Here is a 25,246-nt window from a genome sequence, read left to right on the forward strand (position 1 = left end):
AAGTGGACATCTACCTAGCCAGCCAGATCAGCCTAATCAAATCCTGGCGATCAATGGAATGACAGATGTCTCATCCAGATTGCCCTCATGTTTTTTATTCCAATACTAGGTTTCGGTACAAGATCATCAATGTCTATGCCATGAAATGCTATACTCTTTTAGAAAAAAAAGTAACAGTCTGCAATCAAAATTAAACAATCATTTTGCTTCCATGATTTAGAAAAATATCTGTTCATATAGTTTTATCTTGGTTCATATATGGTTTTCTTAGCCAATAGCTCATCCTATTTGAACAAGAGTTTGTCTTCAGTGAGGGTCTTCCACAAAGTTCAATTGAGTTTCTATATACATATACAAATAAATACATAAAATGTGAGACACATCTAGTATCAATAAAATACAATGGTTATATAATTTTTCTTTATCTCTTCTGATACTAGTGTACTCAGTCTCACATGTACCCCAAATATTTTTTCAATAATTCTTATGAAAACATGCAGAGGGAGTTTCTTATTTTTTTTAGCAAATATAATTTTGTAAACAGACATAGTTTTCAATTCTATATTTGAAGCTGTTTTGTAAAAATGCATGTTTGAGTTTTTCATAGGCAATAACCATCATTTTTCTCATACTTACTCATAGTCAAGAATCCAATAAAACTATCTGCAGGGTGTGTACTAGGGTTCATGCAGATTTTTTTGCCCTGTAATTTATTTTATACTTCTTGTTTTTTAGGGGAGTTGGTTGCATTTTTGTGGAAATGATTCAAGGAGTTGCTGCTTTTCCAGGAATGAAAGATATTCAAGATCAGCTTGAAAGAATTTTTCTGGTAAGTTCATCTAATCTTTTTAGTGACTTTTAATTTTGTTACCTCCCTGTTCTTACATAAAAAATTGAAAACTGGGAATGGTTTTAGAACAAAACAGTGCAAGATATATATTTGTAAAGCACATTATAATATAATAACTAAAACAATCTTCTTCAATTATAAAATCATTAATTACTAAGGAGATTTTTTCCCCTTTCCTAATGAAGAACTTATCATTTGTAGACTGTGATTTTGCAGAAGTTTCCTTATATTCAAAAAAGATATTCTTATTTTGAATGTTTTGGGATTGTTGGTTCATGCCTGTATCATTTTCTTTTTGCATTGTCCATGTGGAATATAAATGTTGTTTTGTATATTCAATGATTTTTTTTCAAGAATTTCCATTAATATTTTGGTAACAAAAAATACAAATGAAAATAAAAATCAGAAAAAGGGGCAAAGGGAACAGGAGAAAAAGAAGAAAAAAGCAGGGATTTCCTATTCTTTCCAGTAGAATACAAATACAGCCTCAGCTTCTTTTTTGCATTTTGAATAACAAGACATTAATATAGTTGCAAAATTAAACTAATCCTTAACCTAAAATTACATTTTTTTCTCTTCTACATGGAGTATAATGTCCAAATGGGAACAAAACTAAAGGGATTCTTTTGGTTTTTGTTCTTTTTTACAACAGTTGGCTTTACATTTCCACAAGGTTTGCTGTTTTTTCCACCCTATCCTTCCATTGTGAGATATAAGATATCTTTCCATCTATCCTAACTGAATTTTCATATATAATGCTGTCAGCATGTCTCTTTCTCTGAAAGAGGGAAAGAAGGAAAGAGAGAGACACAAGAGAGAGGAAGGGACACACACACACACACAACACATCACAACACAAACACTCACAGCCATGCTTCCTTTTCCACTATTTGGCCAACAATCTAGATAAAAAGCTACTAATATCAGTTTTATATCCATTCTAAAAATCAAAACATTTCTTAAAAATTAATACCCTTACAATTACAATAACTACAATCCTACATTTATTACACCCTACAATTGCAATGCGAACAAATACTCAATATATGATTACGTAAAGAAAATATTTTAGATTAAAATCATATTGAATTGATCATATTCAATTTCTAAATTCAATTTCAACAATCTGTTCCAAAATTTCTAAAAACAAATTCATCACATTTTAAAACCTATTTCAAACCTATAGGTTCAAGACAAATTGTATTTATGGTGTAAATATTTAATCCAAATATGGAATTGAGATACTGAACTTGTTCTCTTATGGTTTAAAGCCGCACCTGCAAATCTACTTTTAGTTCCATTAAAACAATTTTATTTTAATTGACATCATAAAAACACTCATTTCAAAAATACACATTTCGAAATGATGTCCCGGTGCTTGGAAGCCGTTCGGGTCTGGATGTGGGACAACAGACTCAAACTCAACCTCTCCAAGACTGAGTGGCTGTGGCTACCGGCGCCCCGGTTCAACCAGTGGATTCCATCGCTGGCCATAGGGGGCGAACAACTGCCCCCCGTGGAACGGGCGCGCAATTTGGGCATCCTCCTTGATGCCCGGCTGTCGATGGATGACCATGTGGCAGCCGTGGCAAGGGGGGGCGTTCCACCAGGTTCGCCTGGTGCGCCAATTGTGCCCCCTATTGGACCGGGACGCCTTACGCACAGTCACTCATGCGCTGGTGACGTCTCGCCTGGACTACTGCAACACTCTCTACATGGGGCTCCCCTTGAGATGCACCCGAAGACTACAGCTAGTTCAGAATGCGGCCGCGCGGGCCATCATGGGGAGGACAAGATACTCCCATATAACACCACTCCTGCGCGAGCTGCACTGGCTGCCTGTGGTTTTTCGGGTGCGTTTCAAGGTGTTGGTTACTATCTTCAAAGCGCTCCATGGCACGGGACCTAGTTACCTGCGGGATCGCATCTCACCTCATACATCCCTGCGACCAATCCGCTCTCACAGGGAGGGACTCCTCCGGGTGCCGTCCACTAAGCAGTGTCAACGGGCGGCGCCCAGAAGTAGAGCCTTCTCTGTGATGGGCCCAACCCTCTGGAATGACCTCCCCCCCGATATTAGAACTACTACCGACCTCCGCTCCTTCCGACAGAAGCTTAAGACCCACCTGTTCCAATTAGCTGGCTTAACTGATTTATAGTCCCATTTTAACCTCCTGGCAAACATCTTATTGGGTAGTTTTTAAGGGTAATTTTAATGTTTATTTGTATTTTAATTTAAATATTGTACAGTACATATCCTACCTCCTCTGTTTACCTATTTGTATATTTAAGTATTTCTATATTTTGTATTTATACTGTTTTAATATGACTGTACACCGCCCCGAGTCCTGTTTAGGAAAGGGTGTGGTTTATAAATTAAAGTTGTTTATTATTATTATTATTATTATTATTATTATTATTATTATTATTATTATTATTATTATTATTATTATTATTATTATTATTATTATTATTATTATTATGTTGTGTATTTCAAAAAGTCAGTTTTGTCAATTGCTTGTGAAACATCCCCAGTGATTTGAGAAGTTTCTTTACATGGTTTCATTGCTTTATTCCCATCGCTTCAATTATTTTGTTTGAACATTTCTCTAAAATGCTTCTCATGACATCCAGCTGAGTTGGCTTCCTCCTTTGTAATTTGATATTCACCTAGTTTATTTAATCAAACCTAGCTTTCCCACACTTTTATATTCTTTGACTCCCTCTTGTGGCCAAAGACCAAATCCTTTAGGTGGCAGACCTACAAGTCTGAAATATTTTAATCAGTCAAGTTCAGTTAAGATTGGAAGCTTCTACTTTCTCACAACAAGCACCTCAGAGTTATAAGTTATAGATCCTATTATCAAATAAACATGGAAGATTCATAGAAATAGGGAAAATTGTGCTTTAAAATTTTTAATTTGTATGTTATTCACAGACAGATTATAAAAATAAAGTTATTCAAAGCTTTCTTATTTTATCTCATTGTTGGTGTTCCTCATCATCATCAATGAGCATTTATGATTTTTCTAAAATGAAACAGCTCTTCAAAGAATGAATAGAACAGTGTAAAGAAAGAATCTTTTGCATCAATAAAGGTAAACAATAAAAAAGATGCTTAAGATAGAGAAGGCATAAATTATTATTCGAAAAAAGAAGTAGTTTGAAAAAAGAAATAGTTTTTCCCCACTGCAAAAAAACTGCTAGTCCTGCCTCCTAATTGATGACTTATCAGCCAACTCTCACAAACTGGTGTTGGGTAGATGATTTTGGAGGCTGATTTCTAGGAAACTTACTCTCTCTGGTGAGGTCTTCATTTGGAAAAAATGAGCCCTGGAGATCATTGCCAAGGAGCAATAAGATCAGTAATGGTTTCCCCTTATCTTTGCTACCGGTTTGGAACATGCGCAGAGCGTCTCTGATGATGTCTGGGCGGAGCCTCCTGTCACTGCCGCTACTGGTTTGCCTGAACCAGGGCGAACCAACAGAATAGCACCTCTGAATTCTATTCTTCTGTTCTTTTTTCAAAATAGAATTCTGGTAACTAGCACTCTGTTTTAAATTTGAATCTAACTAGACGCCCATTAAATTATTTCTTATTTCTGGCTTTCTTTAGTCTGAGAGAAGAAAGTATTTTTACAATACAAAATCTGCAAAGCATAACATTATATAAAATGATGTTACAGCTTTCAAAGAAAGACGTTTATTATATAAGTCATTATAGGAAACTGTATAACTCAGGAGTCCCAGACTATAGCCTATTTGCAACCAGGCTGCATAAGAAGTGGTGCGGCATGTGTACAAGCTTGGGCACTTGCAGTTCCTGGAGGTGATAGTAAGACAAGCAAATTTTTTTTAGATTGCTGGTGTTTCTTATTTTTATACTTATACAATAATTTGTATGCTACTTGTACCCAAGACTTTGTGACAGCTAATTACAGAATATAAAATCACAATCCAATCAATTATAAAATAATATCATATAATCCCATAATACAAAATATATTTCACTTCTCAAGCAACAATAAATAATTAAAAATAGACAATTAATTACTATTCCAATATTGTTTGACATCTTTTGTCAAATATTAATAGGAAAAGAGCCATCCTAAACTTAAACACTTTACAGCAGTGTTTCTTTCTTTCTTTCTTTTTTAGGACCACTTCCTACTTTTAAAAATTATGTAGGATTCCAAAAGAACTTTTGTTTATATGAATTATATTGATCAATGTTTACCATATTAAAAATTCACTCATTGCAGCTGCTAGCGCTTTGTGGAATTATATTATTTTTCATTGATTTGGCAAATAATTTTGATTTCATGAACTCCCAAGAGACTCTCTGGCAATCGCCAGGGGTCTGGGACTATACTTTAAGAAACATTGCTCTAGACTAATGTAGCATAACTACAACATCTCAGCAGAATGCAGGGTGCAGGGTGGGAAGACCATATTTAACTAGGCACTGTTGTATACAATCAAGATGTAAGACATAAAATGCTTCATAGGTAATTACTAGGAGCTTGAATTGGGTAGAGAAGCAAACAGGAAAGCAGTGCTGTTACCTGTTTAATCAGTCAATAGGTAAAAAGATGTTTTTAGAATTGTACCTTTGAATCATCTTCAAGGAAACTTCCATATAAATTAAATTCAGTAGACAAGATGCAAGATGATAAAGCATGAATCACTAACACTAGAACCTCCCATTCCTGAAAAGGCCACAAGTGGCACATTAGTGGAAGCCATGCAAAGACTCTGAACTTCACCGGCTGATATAGCTAGTCCTCAACTTACAACCACAATTGAGCTCAACAGTTCTGTTGCTAAGTAAGACAATTGTTAATGGGTTTTGCCCCATGTTATGACTTTTATTGCCACAGTTATTAAGTGAATCATTGCAGTTAGGTGAGTAATACAGTTGTATGAATCTGTATGAACAGTTGTATGAATCTGAGTAATACAGTTGTATGAATCTGGCTTTGCTTGTCAGAAGGTCGCAAAAGGTGATAACATGACCCTGGGATATATTGCAACCAGTTGTCAATCACTGAAATTTTAATCACATGACCCATGGGATACCACAATGGTCATAAGTGTGAAAAATGGCCATAAGTCACTTTTTTTCAGTGCTGTTGTAACTTTGAAGTGTCACTAAACAAATTGTTGTAAATGAAGGACCTGTACATCAGAATATAAAGTCTAGGAAAGTTTCCAACTGGTAGATTATCTTCTTTAGATGATATTCAATTGGCCCTAAAACTACAAACAGAAATCACCTGAAGTTTTTTCAGGCTAAAAGCAATTCTGCCTCACTGGGATTCAACCTGAGCATGTCATAACATAGTTATATTAGAGATATACCCTGTTTCACATTTAAAACCGATAGGTCTGCTGCATGTACCTTTTGCTAGAATTTGCATATTTTCAGGGATTCACCTGGTAGAAACATACCTTTTTAAGTTAAATAAGTATTGTATTCACAACTGAACCACCCTCCCAAGTAGATAATTCTTTTCATTCAGAATCTTTAGTAGCTGACACCCCACCTGCTTCCCCATAATCTTTCCTAGTTAGAGATTGATTAATTGCTTTTAATTATTTATGTATGTGCTACCCAATTCCACATCAGATCTGAGTGGAATATGGGTTTAATCCAGAATGGCTAGATGACAAAATGACCTCCATAAAGGCAATTGCAATTCATCCTTCTCAGATACATTCACTACATTTTGAGTCCAGCTATGCTCCCTTCAATAACAGCTCAAAGTAGCAATAGATGCAAAAATCCAGCCATATGTGGCAGATAATGCCATCAAGAACCCGTTCACACCTTTGGAAATTCAAATGAATTCCAGGTTGCAAGGGATTTCCTTATAAATAAGTAAAATATTTGACAAAGTAGATCATAGCCTACTTCTTGATAAGCTAGAAAAATGTGGGATAGACAACATCACCACTAGATATGTAACTGGTTGGCAAACTGTACTCAATAAATCATTCTTAATGGTAATACATTTATATGGAGGGAAGCAAGCAGTAGAGTACCACAAGGTTTCATCTTAGGCCCAGTGCTCTTCAATATCTTCATAAAGACTTAGATGAGGGAATAGAAGGAGAACTCAACAAATTTGCAGATGACACTAAGCTGGCAGGAATAGCCAACATCTCAGAAGAAAAGCTTAGGATCCAAAAAGATCTTGACAGATTTCAACAATTGGCCTTGTCCAACAATGTGAAATTTAATGTGGAGAAAAACAAGTTTTTACACCTAGGCAAAAGGTATAAATACAGATTAGGTGAAACCGGGCTCAAAAATAGTAACTGTGAGAGGGATCTTGAAGTCCTAGTCGATGATCATTTAAACATGAGTCAGCAGTGTGCAGCAGCCGCCAAAAAAAGCTAATACAATCCTTGGTTGTATAAATAGAGGCATAGAATCAAGATCACATGAAATATTAGTACTGCTTTATAAATCCTTAGTAAGATGACATCTGGAATACTGCATCAATTTTGGTCACCACATTACAAAAAAGAGCAATTTAGATGATTAAAGGTCTGAAAATAAAAACATAGGAAGAATGGTTGCAGGAATTGGGTTTGGCTTGCCTAGCGGAAAGAAGGACTAGGGTGATACAATAGCAGTATTCCAGTATTTGAGAGGCTACCACAAAGAAGAGGTATCAACTTATTTTCTAAAGCCCATCAGAGGGCAAGACAAGAAACAATGGATGGAAACTAACCAAGGAGAAGCAATATGGAAGGTTAAGGAGGAGAAACTTCCTAACAGTGAGAATAATTAACCAGTAGAATAACTTGTCTTCAGAAATTGTAGGTGCTTCATCATTGGAGGTTTTTAAAAGAAGATTGGGCAGTCATCTCTCTGAAATGGTATAGGTATCCTGCTTGAGCAGGGGGTTGGACTAGAAGACTTCCATGGTCCCCACCAGCTCTATTCTGATTGATACTGATATCAACTCATTAGATTTTGCCCAGGTGGTATCTATCACCAAATAAATATGAGTGACTTTAGACAAAAGTCTAAAGTCACTCATATTGGGATGTGTGTTTTTTAATGTTGTACGCCGCCCTGAGTCCTTTTGGAGAAGGGCAGCATATAAATCCATGAGTCCTTTTGGAGAAGGGCGGCATATAAATCCAAACAAACAAACAAACAAACAAACATAGTTCAAAAGAACTATGAAGCCTGAAGCTCTCATTTCTTCTGACCTACTATTCCCCAACTACCAGACTACATTCTACAGAGGTAATGAGGACAGAAATTATTGATGATTTACAACTTTTGCTGCTATGAGTTATCTTTGTTTGATCATATTTGCTCCTTCTTTTTACCATTGTCTCTTAGGCATCTTTTCTATAACAAAGGCTTATGTTAGTGAAATTTACAAAAATGATACAAACTTTTCTCCTGTTTTAAAAAATCAATTTAGAGAAATAGGTTAGACTGATAATATTATGTGGCACTCAAAGTATTCCGTAATCTTGAGCCATCTGCTAACTTTTCTTTCATGATAAAGATTGATTTGATCTGCTTCTAGGTGTTTGAAAAAAATGCATACATACACTGTATGTTGGTTAAATCATTTAATAAGTATAAGATGTTAGTGGAATAGAGCAACTTGGATTTTCTTTGCAGTTTTATTTTGCTTTCGTCTTTGGATCCAATTCTTAAATAATCTTTTTAGAAAGTGAAGTAGTTACTTGGAAAAATTGTCTGGCAATAGTTGCATACCTCGCCCTCTTCCCCCCCCTCCCACCTGCCACATGGTCTGTTAATTGCTTTGTGGTTCACTCTGAAAGTATTACTATATTGTAATTGGAGTTGTACCTATGTAAAATATTTTTAAAAATTAAGAACTAATGGTTACTTCAAAAATGTGGGTATTGAACTAGATAATCTACCAAATCTAAGGAAATTGTTGTAAATTTGAACTGATTACATTTAGCAAAATCAGTTGCAACCTTTGTTGATTCCAATTGATAAACTGTAGTCAATTGGAATCAACATAGTAGTCTGACATGCAGATACATATATATTTACGTGTATATTGTCCATGTTAAATATATATCCTTTTAATTGGAAATTAGTAATTAGAAGATTAAGATTAAAAAATAATTTCAAATTATAAAATTAACTTCCAGTAATTACCGTATTTTACAGACTATAAGGCACTCTGGACTATAAAATGCACCTCACTTTTAGGGAATAAAACAAGAAAAAAAATATCTGCCTCTGCCTCCCAGCAATTTGCCTCCTTGCAGTAAACAGCAAACAGCTGGTCAGCTTCAGCACCGCCTGATTTAGCACGAGCAGCTGATTGGCAGTCAGTCTGCCTCTTGGAATACCATGTATCAGCTGTAGCAGGCTATGGGGATCACCACCATTCATTGCCACCATTGCTGCCCATTGCCACTGCTGACAATAGCTGCCTCCACATTTTTTGCCTCTGCACGTCCCGTTTTCGGCCTCCTTGTGCCATATTTTCGGCCTGTTCGATCTTCACTGTATGAAACAGGCCAAAATGGGGCACGTGGAGGCCGAAAATTGAATGTGTGGAAGCTGAAAATGGGGTGTATGGAAGCGGCGATAGGCAGCAACGGTGATGGGCGGCTATGGGCGGTGGTTATCCCTGCAGCCTGGAACAAAAAATAGGTGGTATTCCGGAAGGCAGTTCCAATCACCGATTAGCTGCTCATGGTGAAACTTACCAGGCTCTTTGCTGTTTGCTTCAAGGAGGCAAAGTGTTGGGAGGCAGAGACCAAAGGGTGGAAGCTCATGGGTGGGTGGAGCTTCAGCAACATTCGCTGTATAAGATACACAGACATTTCCACCCACTTTATTTGGGTGGGGGGAGTGTATACCCCCAAAAGTACGGTAGTTTACATTTTGTACTTTTTGTGAATGGTGAAATAAGTTATTGTATATGAAAGTTTGCAGCTCAGTACTTTTTAAAATATAGCTATGAGACTAGGTTTTTCATCAGAAAGTTGTGTTTCTTAATAGTAACTTACTAAAGAAGGCAACCCTGAATTTAATGCACCTGCAGGAACACATTGCCAATGAAAATTTTACTGCTTCATTGTATTTTCAACAAATAAAAGATTATCCTCCCATTTTAGAAAATAAATTATTTAGGGAAAAATCTAGTGTTGTCTTGAGAGAATACAGTAATAAGTTGTTATGAGAGTAGAGGTCTTTCTAAATTAAATTGTTTGCTTCCATCTGCTGGGCACACTAAATATTGCATGGTAGATTTAACTCAACAAAAGCTCTAAGTTAATCTTTCTATGTGCACAGAGTACTCAGTTTAAATGAATTAAGAAGTTCGTCATGTTATTTAATACACTTACACTTTGCATATATACCCTTCAGTTTTGAATTAGTATCATCAAGCTCCTTATAATTATGCAATAATAATTAGGAATAATACCTCTTCAATGTTTAAATAATTGGTAACAAAAGTATTATAAATTTTGATTGTTATTTATAAATTACATAAATTCTATATAAATTTAAAAATTAATTCTGTGTCTCAGTTAAACTTATTCATCTAAATTTAAAATGCTTCATAATAAATGATCATCTACATTAAAAATGAATATATATATTTCTTTGTTTTCTTACAGGTTCTGGGAACTCCAAATGAAGAATCATGGCCTGGCGTTGACACACTACCACATTTCAAGCCAGGTTGGTTGCTTGCTATTAAAGTTATATATTTTATTTTGAAAAGATACTGGTTATCTGAACGGAAACACCATTTCAAGGTTTAGTAAACTCATTGCAAAATGCAGATTATGATTTCTAATAAAGTTAAAGTTAAATTATATAAACATTTAATTTAGTATTTGATCTGATAATCTTTTCTTTATCAGGAATCATTCTTTGGTTGAAATTTAGGTATGCTTTTATTATGCATATATTTGGTAGGAAACATTAGGAAAGTGCTTGAATGAGCAGTCTGTAGTGCCTTCCTATAGATAGCTAGGGAGAACATGGCTTTACTTCTTTCCCTCTGAATTTCTCCCCTGCCCCCCAATCTCTGCTTCCCCCCTCACAATTTTTATACTCTGCGAGTCTAGAAATATCTCAATTCGTATATTAACTCTTCAAGACATTTAGTCCTGGGAGACTTTTAACAGTGTTTGGACACATCACACTACTTTTCATATCCCATTTTGGCATCTCTTTTATCAAGAAACCAAAATGCAATTTTATACTTTATTAGGAATTGAATAGGAGCTGAAGCATCTCAGCTCAATGTTTTAGAGGTATAAAAAAATGTACTTAACCAATAAATCAATATGTTGTTGTTCCTAAAGAAAATAATTACATACTGTATTTTCTGAAATAGTGAATTGAATATGGACCCATTAATCTCTGAAATTGAAATCCAATTTTTTAAAAATCAACTGTTGTTACATTGTTTTTGATCTATTCTATTGAATACCAGTATGGCTTCGACATAATTAGGGTGTACAAAGTGGGAATGTAGTATGAAAAGCATAGAGCAAAATAAAGCCAGAGAAAATTGGTAATAGTAACAACACTTAGATTGACATACTGCTCCATATGCTTATAGCATTCTCTCAGTGCTTTACAATGTCAGCATATTCCCCTCAACAATCTGGCTCCTCATTTTACCGACCTCGGAAAAATGGAAGGCTAGTCAACCTTGAGCCCCTTCAGGATCAAACTCAAATCTGTGGGCAAAGTTGCCTTGCAATATTGCATTCTAACCACTATGCCACAAGGTTTAAAATTATTGTTTGTGCTGTTATCCATAATAATATTATTTGTTGATGTAATACTTTTCTTCTTTTCAACAGTGCTATCTTAATTTTTAGGAACAAAGTATACTAAATATTAACTAGTTTTTTAAAAAGATTCCTCTAGATAAGCAAAAAATTATTCCAAACAAAACTGGCAATGTTTAGTTATTTCTTTCATTCTATAGAAATTAACTACCATGTTTTCCCAAAAATACAACCTGTCCTAAAATTAAAGCCTTGCCACATTTTTTGTGTTGGCAAAAATATAAGCCCACCCCCCCAAAATAAACCCCCTGGACAACCCCCCCTCTGGCCAGGCAGAGCACCGCTCAGCAACATAGCGGTATCCTGAAGGCGCCAAGCTGCAGGAGCCAGGGGGGAGAAAGGCGCTTACATTGCTTGGTGCCTTCGGGATACTGCTAGGTTGGGGAGTGGCTTTCTGCCTGGTCGGAGGGGGGAGTTGCCGGGCGGCTGCTCCCTTGACTCAACATGTCCGGGCCCAGCTCTCCCTGCAGCAGCAGTCGCAGCTGCCGCCGCACTCCAAGCATAACGTCTTCTCCGGTTCCAAACTCCCAAACTCGGCTGTCGAGTCTTCCAGCAGCGGGCGCTCTAGGAGTGCACTCTATGGTTGTAGGCTGGCTGCTGGAACTCTCTGTAAGAGAGTCTTCTGGACAGAGAGTCTTCCAGCAGCCAGCCCACAACCACAGAGCGCACTCCTAGAGTGGCCGCTGCTGGAAAACTCAGCAGCTGAGTTTGGGAGTTTGGAACCGGAGAAGACGTTATGCTCAGAGCCCCGCGGCGGCAGCTGCTGCAGGGAGAGCTAGGCCCGCACATGTTGAGGCTAGGAGGCATGCCTGCTGGGGGCGGAATAGGCGCTCGCGCAACCCCCTTATCCAGCTGGGTAGAGCTCCTTGCACTGACCTAGGGGGTATCCCGAATGTGCCAAGCTGCGGGAGCTGGGGAGAGGGCAGAGCGCCAGACAACTTGGCACCTTAGGGATATCCCCTAGGTCAGTGAATGGCACTCTGCCCGGCTGGAGAGGAGGTTTGCCGGGCGGTTGCTCGTGAGTTTGGCCACCTCATGGCTGCTTCGCCCCTTTGGATTACAGCCCTCCCTCGGAACGCTTCGGAGGGAAGCTTCTGCAAAGGCGAGTGACAACAAGTCTCCCAGGCTTTAATTTGCCGAGCTGTGCGCACGCGCCTGTTTTCCACGGCGTGGAGCAGCGGCGAGATTCTGCGCGGCGAGCGATGATTCCAGGGGCCATCCGGGAAGATGAGGAATGCGAGGGGGGACCCTAGCGGCAGACCTGAGTGGAGACTTGCTGCGATATATGTTAATATCTAACACCCCTCCCTTCTTAGATGGAGTGTTCCTGTTAGTAACAAAGTCTTTTAAGTATGTTGGTTTTTGTCTTACACGGGTGGATCGTCGTAGTTCGGGTTGAACTGGAGTGGTTTCGGAATCGGTTTGTTCTGCTCTCCCTGTTTCACAGTCGGGGGTCTGAAGGCTTTCCTCGTTCGGGCGTTGTTCCGATTCGCCATCGACCGCTGGTTCAAACCTGGGTTCCAAGGTGTTGTGCTCTTCTGTGTTTGGGCTCTCGGGTTGCTGACTTTGTGCTGGCAAATAGTCCTCGTTTGCGGATCGTAGTTCCGAGTGTGCAATGCGACCCCGGAGTTGATCTATGTGCCTTTTCCAGTTCCTTCCATCTTCTAGCTCCAGCAAATATGATCGTGGACCCGTGATACCAATTACCTTTGCCGGCATCCACAATGTTCCCCCTGCATAGTTGTGGGCGTATACCGAATCCCCTATGCTAAAACTCCGAATTTTGCTTGTAGAGTCTGGGGGCGATGTAGCAGAGTAATTTGGGTGAAGACGGTCCAGGTGAGACCGTAGACGGCGGCTCATGAGTAATTCAGCGGGGCTCCTACCCGTCATTGCGCTGGGGGTAATGTGCTGAATTAAGAGGTAATGATCAATGCGTGGTTGCCAATCACCTGGACCCATCCTAGCGAGGGCCTCTTTTGCAGATCGCACCATTCTCTCCGCCTGTCCGTTTGATGCCGGATGGAATGGCGCGACGAGGGCATGCCGAATTCCCTGGCTGGCTAGGTAGGTCTCGAATTGCATGGCCGTGAATTGGGGCCCGTTGTCAGAGACCAGGAGGTTGGGCAGGCCATGAGTGGCGAAAAGTCGCCGTAGTACCTTAATGACTGCCTCTGCCGTGATTGAAGTCATTAGGACTACTTCTAACCATTTGGAGTATGCATCCACAACTATAAGAAATGTTTGTCCCTGGACTGGCCCTGCGAAATCAATGTGTATTCACGACCAGGGTGCTTTTGGCTTCTCCCATTCTGTGGCGGTTGCTTCAGGGGGTGCTGGTCTAGACTCTTGGCACGGATCACAAGTGGCCACCCATTCCTCTATCTCTTTGTCCATATTTGGCCACCAAACGTAACTCCTTCATTCTAACGATTCCCGGATGCCCAACATGTAACGCTTCTAAAACATTTCTTCTCAAAGCATATGGGATAACAACTCGATCCCCCCACAACAAACAACCCTGTAACACTGATAGCTCATCACATTTCGCCCAAAACAGTTTGAATTCCGGCCCCACGTTTCCCTTTGGCCACCCCCTCCAGACCCAAGTTTGAACTTGTTTTATTACATTGTCCCTAGAAGAGAATCTGGCAACATCGCAGGAAGAAACAGGTCCTGAGTCCAAACAGTCAATTAATAAAACCGGTACCTCGGGAGTGGGGTCTGGCAAAAGTTCTGGAAGTGGGCAACGGCTGAGTGCGTCTGCATGCCCTAGAGTGGAGCCCGGTCGATGTATCAGTTTGTAGGAATACGCAGCCAGGAAAACAGTCCACCTGGTCATGCGTGGCGAGAGTGAGACGGGTGTGGGGCGGTTTCCCGCCAAAAGTCCCAACAGCGGTTTATGGTCCGTAATGAGTTCGAAGTCGCGGCCGTAGAGGTACTCGTGGAAACGTTTGACTCCAGCCACAGCGGCTAACGCTTCTCTGTCCATCTGGCTGTAGTTTCTCTCGGCTGATGAAAGAGTCCTTGAATAGAAGGCGATGGGTGCTTCGTTCCCGTTTGGCATTCGGTGGCTGAGAACTGCGCCGACGCCCAATGGTGATGCATCACAGGTCAATACCAGTGGTAGCATCTGGCTGTATTGTACTAGTAGTGAGTCGGTGGTAAGCAAGCGCTTGACTGCGGCAAAAGCGTCTACCTCGGAACGTCCCCATCTCCATGTTGCGTTCTTGGTGAGGAGTCGATGTAGTGGTTCAGCAACGGTTGCTTTCTGTCTCAGAAAAATGCTGTAGAAGTTAAGTAGTCCGAGGAAGGCCTGCAACTCGGTCTGATTTCGTGGTGTGGGGGCGTCCTGGATCGCCTTAATTTTCTTCGATGTAGGGTGTATGCCCAGACCATCAATTCTATATCCCAGGAATTCTACGCTAGGCACGTTAATTTGGCATTTCTCTTTTTTGAGGCGGAGACCCTTCTCTCTGATTCTGGCCAAAACAGTTCTGACTCTTTTTAATAGTTGCTCCTCGTTTGCAGCGGACACCAAAATGTCGTCAAAATATGGGACGACTCCTGGTATCCCTTGCAATAACCGCTCCATGACGCTCTGGAACAGACCGGGGGCAATACTCACACCAAATTGTAACCGGTTACATTTGAATGCGCCTCTGTGCGTCACTATAGTTTGGGCCTCCGCTGTGGCGCTATCCACAGGCAGCTGCTGATACGCTTGTGCCATGTCTAATTTTGCAAATATCTTTCCTGGCCCCAACGAGTGCAATAAGTGTTGGACAACTGGCACAGGATATGCGCTTTGTTGTAGCGCAACATTAATTGTGCATTTATAGTCTGCGCAGATGCGGACTGACCCATCTGGTTTAACTGGGGTCACGATGGGGGTTTCCCAGCACGCGTGATCCACCGGTTCAAGGATCCCTTGCTCTACTAGTTTGTCGATTTCTTTGTCTATTTTGGGGCGCAGTGCAAAAGGCACTCTTCTTGGTTTGTCGGATTGGCGCCACATTTGGGTCTAGATTGAATGAGATAGGTTTACCCACATACTTACCAAGACCAGGGCTGAACACATCCTCGAACTCCTTAAAAATCTGTTCAGCGCTGCTGTTCTCCACGGCGTTGATTCCGGTGACTTCCAAACCCAGGGCTTCAAACCAATCCAATCCTAGAAGGTTCTGTAATGGTGCGCTGGCGACGGTTACTGGCAGCTGCGCTACGATGTCCTTGAACTGTATCCGGAACGTGCCTTGGCCCACGATGGGAACTCTGTTACCCTGGTAGTCTCGTAGCAGGATGTCTGGTGTGCGTAGTTGGCTCTTTTTGAGGCTAGGGATAGCCTTTTTCATGGCGGACCATGAAATGATCGTTAGGGACAATCCTGTGTCAACTTCCAGCTCGCAAGGAGAGTCCTCCAGGAGGACTGTGACTTTCAGCTTTTTAGGCCGCTTGGTGCGGACCTGACCTATCGTGGTGAGATAGGTTCGCAATTGCTCTCTCTGGGTCAACTCTATCTCAGCATCGGTATCCTGGGAATACTCTCGCTCAGCGTTCTGGTAAAACGCTCGCTCAGCTCTTTGTGTGTAATCTCTCTGGGAATATCCCCCTTCAGCTCTTTGTGAATAATCTCTCTGGGTGAACTCTCTTGGGTTTCTCTCTGGGCGCCCTTTTTGCTTTCGCCAAGCCCCTGGGTTGGGCTTCTGTTGGCGGTACATGGGAGGCTGCCGTTGTGAGGCAGGGACTTCGCTCCGGCACACTCTTGCGATGTGCCCAAGTTTGTCGCAGTGCGAGCAAACAACGTTCCTGAACCTACAGGTAGACCGGGGGTGGTTCCCTCCGCAGCTTGCGCAGGGTGGCAAGCGGAATCCGGGTTTACCCCCAGGTCTCATGTGACTGCTCCTCATCAGGTGACTGTCCTCTACTTCGGGATCCTCGAAGTCTGGATCGGTGTCCTCATAGTGAACTCTGGCGTGTCTGGATCCGGATTGGCTCGCGCTGAACCCGCGTTGTATAGTCTCGAAAGATCTATCTGCTGACTTGGACGCCCTTGCTTCATTTAGTGCTATTTGTAGGGTTAAATTGGGATTTGCCAACAGCCGTTTTTGTAGAGAAATGTCCTTTAACCCACAAACGAGTCTTGCCAGGATTTGCTCGTCCAGATCCCTGAACTCGCAATGAGTCGCTGCTTTCCGTAGTGCTGCAACATATTGGTTGATTGATTCTCCCGCCTTCTGGTTTCTCGTGTTGAACTCTTGTCGGCAAACATGGCGGGAAGGTTTTGGTGCGTAGTGTGTTTGCAAAGTCTGTTGTAGCGCCGCCCATGATACCGCTTGTATTGGTGTCGGCTCAGAGAGGTCTCTGGCCGTCTCGAAAACCTCTCGCCCACAGTAGCTGAGTAAAATGTTCTTCTCACGGGAGTCTGGTATTCCCGTGTATTCGTTCGCTTCGAGAAAACACTCGAAACGGATCATGTAGGACTCCCAATGGTCGCTCATTGGGTCGAATGGAGCAGGAGGAGTGTGCATCGCCATCTTCTCTGCATTAAATTTCCCGCGCTGCGATAGCGTGAGATGGCTGCCGGAATTTCTGCCAAATTCCTGGGCTGGATCGAATCCTGGGATTCTGGAGGTAGCTTCGTCCTATCTGTCTCTCAATCCCACCTTCGTCGCCAATGTTAGATTGGGGGAACGAGAGAACAGACTCCGGACACGTAGTGACTTAACAGCTCTTTATTAGTAGTAGTAGTGATCCAGCTTGCTCTGTGGTCTGAGGGTTCCCCTTTTATAGGGATCCGGTACGCCTCTCGACCAATCAGAATGATACCTGGTTCCCGCCCTAGCGGCGGACCTGAGTGGAGACTTGCTGCGATATATGTTAATATCTAACAGTTTTGGTCCGGAGTGTGTTCTGTGTTGGCGAGGGAAGAAGGGGGGTCAGAACAGAAACTATACCAAGACTTGATTGGTTTCAAATAAGGTTTCTTACAGTCAGTTGCCAAACATCTGAATTTTGATCATGTGAGCTTGGGGATACTACGACGGTCATAAGAGTGAAAACAGTAATAAGTCACTTTTTGCTGTGCCATTGTAACTTTGAACAGTCACTGAACGATTGTAAATCAAGAATTAATAAGGTATTGAATGTCAGGGGAAAAATGCCCTGGGGAAATCTGAGATCAATGGACCGTGGCTGATTCCCTTCTGCATATCTTTTGAGATATTGAGAAAAATAAAAGTCTTTAAAAGTATTCTAATTAATAAACAAACTTTAATAATAAAATAAAAAGTAAATGAAACAGAAATAACTAATGGTTACATTTTGATAATGAAAGCTACGTCTGCCAAGCTGGCAGCCAAACAAAGAAAAAAGGAATTTAGTTCTGGAATGTGTAAACGCATGCGCAATAAATCACTTTCAGATAAGAACTTTTTGTTTTATGACCTGCGCAATAAAGCTTTCTTAGTTTAACTCTTGAGTGTCAGTTTAGGCAGTTCAGGCCTAGCAAACCTTTTAACATCGTGACACCCCTTCTTTTGCTAGTCTGGGCTGACGTCATCAAATCGTCAATTAAGGCACATCTTCTTTCGCAGATACTCGTGTTGATTTGCGGCAAGTGGTTTGTTAAGCATGTCTGCGATCTGATCATGTGTAGAAACATATTGCAATTTAACAAAACCTTGCTTAACTAATTGCTTTGTGTTTTGATAACGAATGTCAATGTGTCTGGACCTAGAACCTGTGAAATGTGACTCAGAAATATAGACAACAGATACATTATCTTCCATCACGGTGATTCGTCGAATCGGACGTGTCCAGATATCTGTGATCAAAGCATCAAACCACGTTAGAGAATTACAAGCATCTGAAACACAAGCATATTCAGCTTCAGTAGATGAACATGAAACAAAACTCTGTTTTCTCACTTGCCAGTAAACAGGACAACCATTTAGGAACATCATGTAACCAGAAGTGCTTTTGCGTGACTTCTTGTCGCTCGCCCAGTCGGAATCAGAAAAACAAATCAGCTTTGGTTGATCAGTGTGTGTTGGTTCTAGCAATAACTTCATGTGTTTAGTGTGTTTTAGGTATTTCAATAACTTCTTAATGCATGACCAATGAAATTGTGTTGCCTTACCTACGTGTCGTGATAAAAGATTAACACTAAGTGCGATGTCAGGTCTGGTCCAACTACTAATGTATAATAGTGAACCAATGACTGAACGATAAAGTGTTTGATCCTCGAACTCAGGACTTGGATCATGTGTTAAGTTGTGAAAATCTGTTTGCATGGGTGTCTTTGTTGTGCTAGCATCTTTCATGTTGCAATGATGTAGAATGTGGTCAATTTTCTCTTCTTGTGAAAGACTAAACCCCTTCTGTGTCTTTTCAATTTGAACACCTAAATAAGTGCTAATGTGTCCTAAAGATTTTAGTGTGAAGTATCTCTGCAAACTTTTGGCAAAAATCTCACTCATTTTCTTATTTGGACCAATATAAACAATATCATCAACATAAACAAGAATTATCTCATATGCATTGTTAGATCTTTTTGTGAACACGCATTCATCAGTTTCGGATTTAATAAAGCCCATTGAATTTAGTTTGTCAGTAAGACATAAATACCACATTAAACCTGACTGTTTCAGACCAAAAAGACTTTTGTTCAGGAACCAGGTATCCCCTTCTTGCTTTCGGAATCCTGGAGGGCTTCTCACGTAGATCTCTTCATCTAGGTCTGCATGTAGATAAGCTGTGTCCACATCAAATTGAAAAACTTCTAAACCAAGAATAGTTGCAGTGGTTAAAGCAATTTTTACACTTTCAGTTCTGACTGTTGGTGAGTAAGTGTTTGTGTAGTCCTCAGGATAACGTTGAGCGAAACCCTGAGCTACCAGTCTGGCTTTGTATAAAGACTCACCATTTGGTTTCTTCTTGATTCTGTAGACCCATCGGGTGCCAATGACTTTCTTGTTTGCTGGAGGTTTTGCAGGTGTGAATACATTAAGTTTCTTTAAACTGTCCATTTCATCCTGCATTGCATCATACCACTTGTCTTGTTCTGAATCAGGAAGCTGTTTGATTTGTGTGAATGTCTCTGGAGGAAGAGTAACGTTGCAAATCAAAGGTAATGGTGACTTTGTCAGTTGCCATGAATAACGTTGTGGAGGGATTCCTTTTGTGACCCTCTTGGAGCGTCTAGGAGCAACAGACCAATCTTCTTCTTCTTCATCATCATCCTCGTCCTCACGTTCGTCGCTAGCATCAGCATCCGCGGCTTGCGAAGACGGAACATCAGGTTGTGAAGAACTGGTAGAAGGAATATCTGCCTGTGAATTATCATCAGGCTGCGTGGCATCTGGAACACCATCTCTAGGAAAATAAACTTCAGGATCATTGGAATGAATCCTGGACCAGTCAATATCTTCCTCAAAATTAGCAGATTGTGAAATGACAATCACATGTTTAGTATCAATGAATTTGAACCATTTTGAATTATCATCAATACCCATAAATCTCAGTCTCTTTGGTCCTTGAGTTATAGGAGTGTTCACCATAGCATATGAACCAAAAATGTGGAGGTTCTTGAGATCAGGCTTGTAGCCATACAGCATGTAGAAAGGAGTTTGATTGATTACACTGCTCCAAGTACGGTTGACAATGTAATTTGCATATTTGATTGCTTCACCCCAGTATGCGTTACTGAGATTGGCATCTTCTAGAAGACAACGCATCATGGTTTGTAGAACCCCTTGTCTTCTTTCTACGACTCCGTTATGAGCTGGTGTATATGGAGCAGATGTCTGATGAAGAATTCCATTCTTACGCATCCAGTCCTGGAAACGCTGAGACATGAATTCTGCACCACGGTCACTCTGGATTCTGGCGATGCGAACTTGGTATTGTGTAGAAACAAAAGCTGCAAAGTCTTTAAAGATCTGAAAGGTCTCAGATTTCTCTCTCATAGGATATACAAATCCATATCTAGAATGATTATCTACAATTGTTAAAAAATACTTTCTGCCACCAAGTGTTGGTGGGAAAGGACCCACTATGTCAGTGTGTACCAAATCAAAAATGCGTGTTGACTGGCGTGTAGCGTGTTTTGGAATTGGAGCCGCCTTAGATTTAGCCTTTTTGCAAACGGCACAATCCAAAAACACCTTACACCCCTTTAGATCCAAACCTTTTGCGAACTCCGGCATCTTTCTAAGAACACGGAAACTGGCATGCCCCAATCTTCTGTGCCACTTGTGAATACACCTGGAATGCAAAGGTTTACCAGTTAGTGAATTCTCAACATTAACAGTTTCATGAGGACCCTCAGGCTTGCTTTGAGCAATCTGTTTCTGTTTTCTTTGTTTGTTGGCTTTAGGAGCCTTTGGCACAGTAACATTTTCTCTCTCTGGGACAACTCTCTCTGGGTTCACGTTGTGCCTTTTTGGAGTTTGCATACTTGCCTGTGCTTGCCCTTTAGGCTTTGGCTTTAGGTAATAAACACCACCAATCAGCATAGTTTCAGCAACAATATCTCCATCTTTAACTAAGTAACTTGCTTTTTCGAGGTGGTGAACCTGGAACTTTAAATCTCTAGACAAGTGACTTTGACTAAGCAAATTACTGGTTGCTGAAGGTATGTAATAAACATCAGGGATGTGTGTATCGAGTTCTTCAATGTAAACAGTTCCTTTTCCCATAACCTTGCAAGTGTGGTTGGTGAAGGAATACAGTTCTCGATACTCGGGCTCTGGTTCGCCCATCTCTGTGAAAAGTTCCCTTCTGTGGGTAACGTGCACAGCTGCTCCACTGTCTAAAGTCCACAAAAGATGTCTGTCGAACTTTGGATCAGGTTGTGGAACGTTGGTTATGGCCAGTGTCACAAGTGGAGCTTGTGAATCACGCCTTGGACCACGACGGCCTTGTCTTCCGCCTCTACCTCTGCCTCTGGAATCTGTTCCTCTGGGCTGGTACGTGGCGGGAGCTGGAACTCGTTGGGGACAATCCCCCCTTTCCATTCATAATTCAATGAGTTAATGATGATGCTAATCTTTTGGATATCATCGATTACATGGCCATTTTGTCTCAATTCACTTCTCATTCTTTTCAGTTTGGTCAAATGTCCACCAATTCGTTCACCAGGTTTCAACTTCGAACCATGGAACTCAGACATGAGCAAACATGAGGATTCAATTGAAACGGGCCTGTAGCAATCTTCCAAAATAGCCCATATTTCTTGGGCAGTTGCATCAGGTGGAAAGATACCTTGGATCTCATTTTCCATTGACATGAGTAAAGTCATGATTGCTCTGTTTTCGAGGTCTCTTATCGCAGGTGTCCAGGGTTGACGGGGAGGATTAAAAACCATGGAATATGTGCCTTCTCTTCGAAGCAAGAGCGCAATTTCACTGACCCAGGCTTTATAATTCTCTCCTGACTCCTTTAATTTGGACTCACCAGTCAAGGGGGTGACTGTGAATACCTGCTGAGGAACAATTTGTTGCTCTGGTTGCAAATCTGGTTGTTGAACCAGGGGATGCTGGGGTTGCATCATTGGCCTTTGCGTGGCAACATCAAATTGGCTTCCTCGAATTCGCCTTTCGCTTTGCCTTTTTCCATCTAGGGAGGATTCGACACCGCCAGGGGGTGGGGGCAAAGTTTGGGCTTCTGTAAAACTCATAGACAGATCTCTAAAAATCTGGTCCAACTGCTTCATCTTTTGCTGTAATAATTTTTCTCCGCCAGCAGATGGCAGTGCAGCTTCACTTTTTGGCTGCCTCACCTTTCTATACGTATGCGGAAGTTCAGTTGACTCAAAGGGACCACGTGACCTCGGTGACGTGTACATGTCTCTTTGTTCTGATTGACCAATGAACTCTGTGGGGTGTGTCTTAGGCTGTTGTTTTGAAGACAAGATGGCGTCCTCAGACATTTTGGGAATGGGGGAGCTTCTCCTACTTCGCCTTATCTCCTCAAAACACACTCTCGCCTCCCTAGCATATCTTTCGAAACGTTCTATTTGATCAAGATAGCTTTGCATTTCTTGCTCATCATCTGGGGAGATTTCATAGACTTTGCTTTCTGCGTGGGAGAATTTTTTTTCAGCCGGCCATTTATCAATTGTTTGATAATCTGCGAGGGTCTGGGAATGGAGTGGCTCTGGCAGAGTGGGAAGTTTTGGCTTGGCCCCCAAAAATTCATAATCTCCTGGAGATATTTTAGAAGGAGGAACCACTGACCTCGTTTCGTGGATGTCGCGTCCTGTAGCTCCTTCCCCCACATTTGGCTCGGCACTTTGTTGCTCCTGAAGCACGTTTTGATCTTGCTTCTCTGTGTCCGAGGGGGCCTCCTTGTCAGAGGAAGCTGATTCATCTGTGCTCGCCCCATCTTTCCTTTTCTTTTTTTTCTTTTTCTCTGACATTGCTAATTAGGCTTAGTCGGTTATCTTTAGGTAGCATGAAGGGAAAATACAGCCATAAATTGTAGCCATCTCAGCTACAACCATCCTCTGCTACCAAGTTGTCAGGGGAAAAATGCCCTGGGGAAATCTGAGATCAATGGACCGTGGCTGATTCCCTTCCGCATATCTTTTGAGATATTGAGAAAAATAAAAGTCTTTAAAAGTATTCTAATTAATAAACAAACTTTAATAATAAAATAAAAAGTAAATGAAACAGAAATAACTAATGGTTACATTTTGATAATGAAAGCTACGTCTGCCAAGCTGGCAGCCAAACAAAGAAGAAAGGAATTTAGTTCTGGAATGTGTAAACGCATGCGCAATAAATCACTTTCAGATAAGAACTTTTTGTTTTATGACCTGCGCAATAAAGCTTTCTTAGTTTAACTCTTGAGTGTCAGTTTAGGCAGTTCAGGCCTAGCAAACCTTTTAACATCGTGACATTGAAAACAGGATCAACTTTCAGAAGTATCCTTAGAGCAGTCAAATTTCTAAACTTCTGTTCTCACTTTGTCATTATGAGGTACTTAGTGTAAAGTAATGAGAAAAAAAGTGAATTTCAACAGCTGTAGAATCAGCTGCAGTATAATAAAATTGACAAAAGTAAAGGTCTGAATGCACTTTCTAAATACACTGTTATTTGTATGTCATTCCTTAATTGGGAGACTTTAGGAACCCCCCCCAAATTCTGCACAAGTTCTGTCTGTGGGATTGTAGAATAGGAAATGACACTTTACCAGATCAATGGAAGCCAAAAATCCAAGGCCACTTGATCTTGCCATGTTGAGTTGGAACCACTACCTCCAAACACTGGATCAATATCTGAACAAAAATGCCTGGATGGCCAGATAGGAGTTATACATCTCAACATCATGCTGTTGTATTATCTCCCCCCCCCGCCCTCCCCAGCAGTTTCATGTAGATTCAAAAGAGGAGGGGGACGCTAGGGGAAGGTTAAAAACTGTAGGGAAGTTATCTAACAGGTGAATCCAAAGATGGATTTTTGAGAAGGGACTTTATATGATCTTCAATCACACTGAGTCTGCCCAGGTGCAGTCTGATCCAAGCTCATTTCAAAACACAACCAAAACATTTGCTGAAACCTGTGTTACAGCTTTGAGGGGGGAAAAACAATTTTCTTGTGAAACCCAATCTATCTGTCAGACCGATTAACAGGCTCAACTCCCTGCAGTGGAGGGGAGGGGCTGTTATGGAGAACTCCAGGACCAAGAGGACAAAGAAGGAATGATCTTCCCATAACAGGGGACCAATGTTAGTGTGCTCCAATCCCATGATCGAATATCATGTCTTGAGACAAAAACATGTGGAGGATAAACTAATCCTCCATTGTGGGTCAGGCCCTTAATAAGTTGGACTGATAAAGTCTAAATGCCTCTGAAATTGTACAGGGAGAGAAGTGTGCTATGATTTATCACTGTAGGAATAAAAAATTGGAATACAAGGCCTTCAATCTGATGTAGCATGAATTGTGTATGTATGGTGTTCTTAATGTATTTTTGCTAAAGAGCACACATTGCAAGGTACATGCTACTGGATCCTCTGTCTCTGTAAAGTTGTTTAATGTTTGCAAGATCTTTACAAATTGGCAAATAGATTAAATTACTGAATGATATTATTTAATAGTACTTTAAGTACTAAATACTTAATAGTTTATGATATAGTTTCCATGTAGTTACTTTGAATTAACACTTTTCAAGGTATCTGAAAGGGAACTTATTCTCATATAAATTTAATAAATAATTTTGTTCTGGACTATTGCTGTTATAAATGGTTTTTTGGTGGTGATTCCGTTTGCCTAATCTGCAGAGATGCTATTAGATTTTAGGAATCTATTTTACATTAATGGGATACACTCCTGCTTTTCTTGTTATTTTGTTTCAGAAGCTATTGTTTATTATTGGCATATTTGTAAACATTGCCTTTAATAATAAGCATAATAAAGGAAAATGTTTGATATAAAATTAAAAGTCCTTATTTTTTTGTTACAGATCGCTTTACACAGTACAGTGCTAAAAATCTTAGACAAGCCTGGAATAAGTAAGTCTTTCAATTAAACCATTTTAGCTATATTGCTGATT

General features: G+C 40.7%; 1 protein-coding gene across 3 annotated transcripts in view; it reads left to right on the forward strand.

The window, feature by feature from the left end:
- Positions 1 to 25,246, forward strand: part of CDK14 (cyclin dependent kinase 14) — a 263,591-nt gene that overhangs the window by 159,549 nt on the left and 78,796 nt on the right. For all 3 annotated transcript variants that reach the window (XR_014176838.1, XM_081971698.1, XM_081971699.1), the window contains 3 exons: positions 736 to 829; positions 10,496 to 10,559; positions 25,157 to 25,205. Coding sequence is in view for 2 of the 3 variants with exons in the window: in XM_081971698.1 (XP_081827824.1) it covers positions 736 to 829; positions 10,496 to 10,559; positions 25,157 to 25,205 (207 nt within the window). In the remaining variant the exon portion in view is untranslated. The remainder of the gene's footprint in view (positions 1 to 735; positions 830 to 10,495; positions 10,560 to 25,156; positions 25,206 to 25,246) is intronic.

The sequence above is a fragment of the Natrix helvetica genome, assembly GCF_964273705.1.
Source record: "Natrix helvetica genome assembly, chromosome: Z".
In the NCBI taxonomy this organism is placed as follows: Eukaryota; Metazoa; Chordata; class Lepidosauria; order Squamata; family Natricidae; genus Natrix; species Natrix helvetica.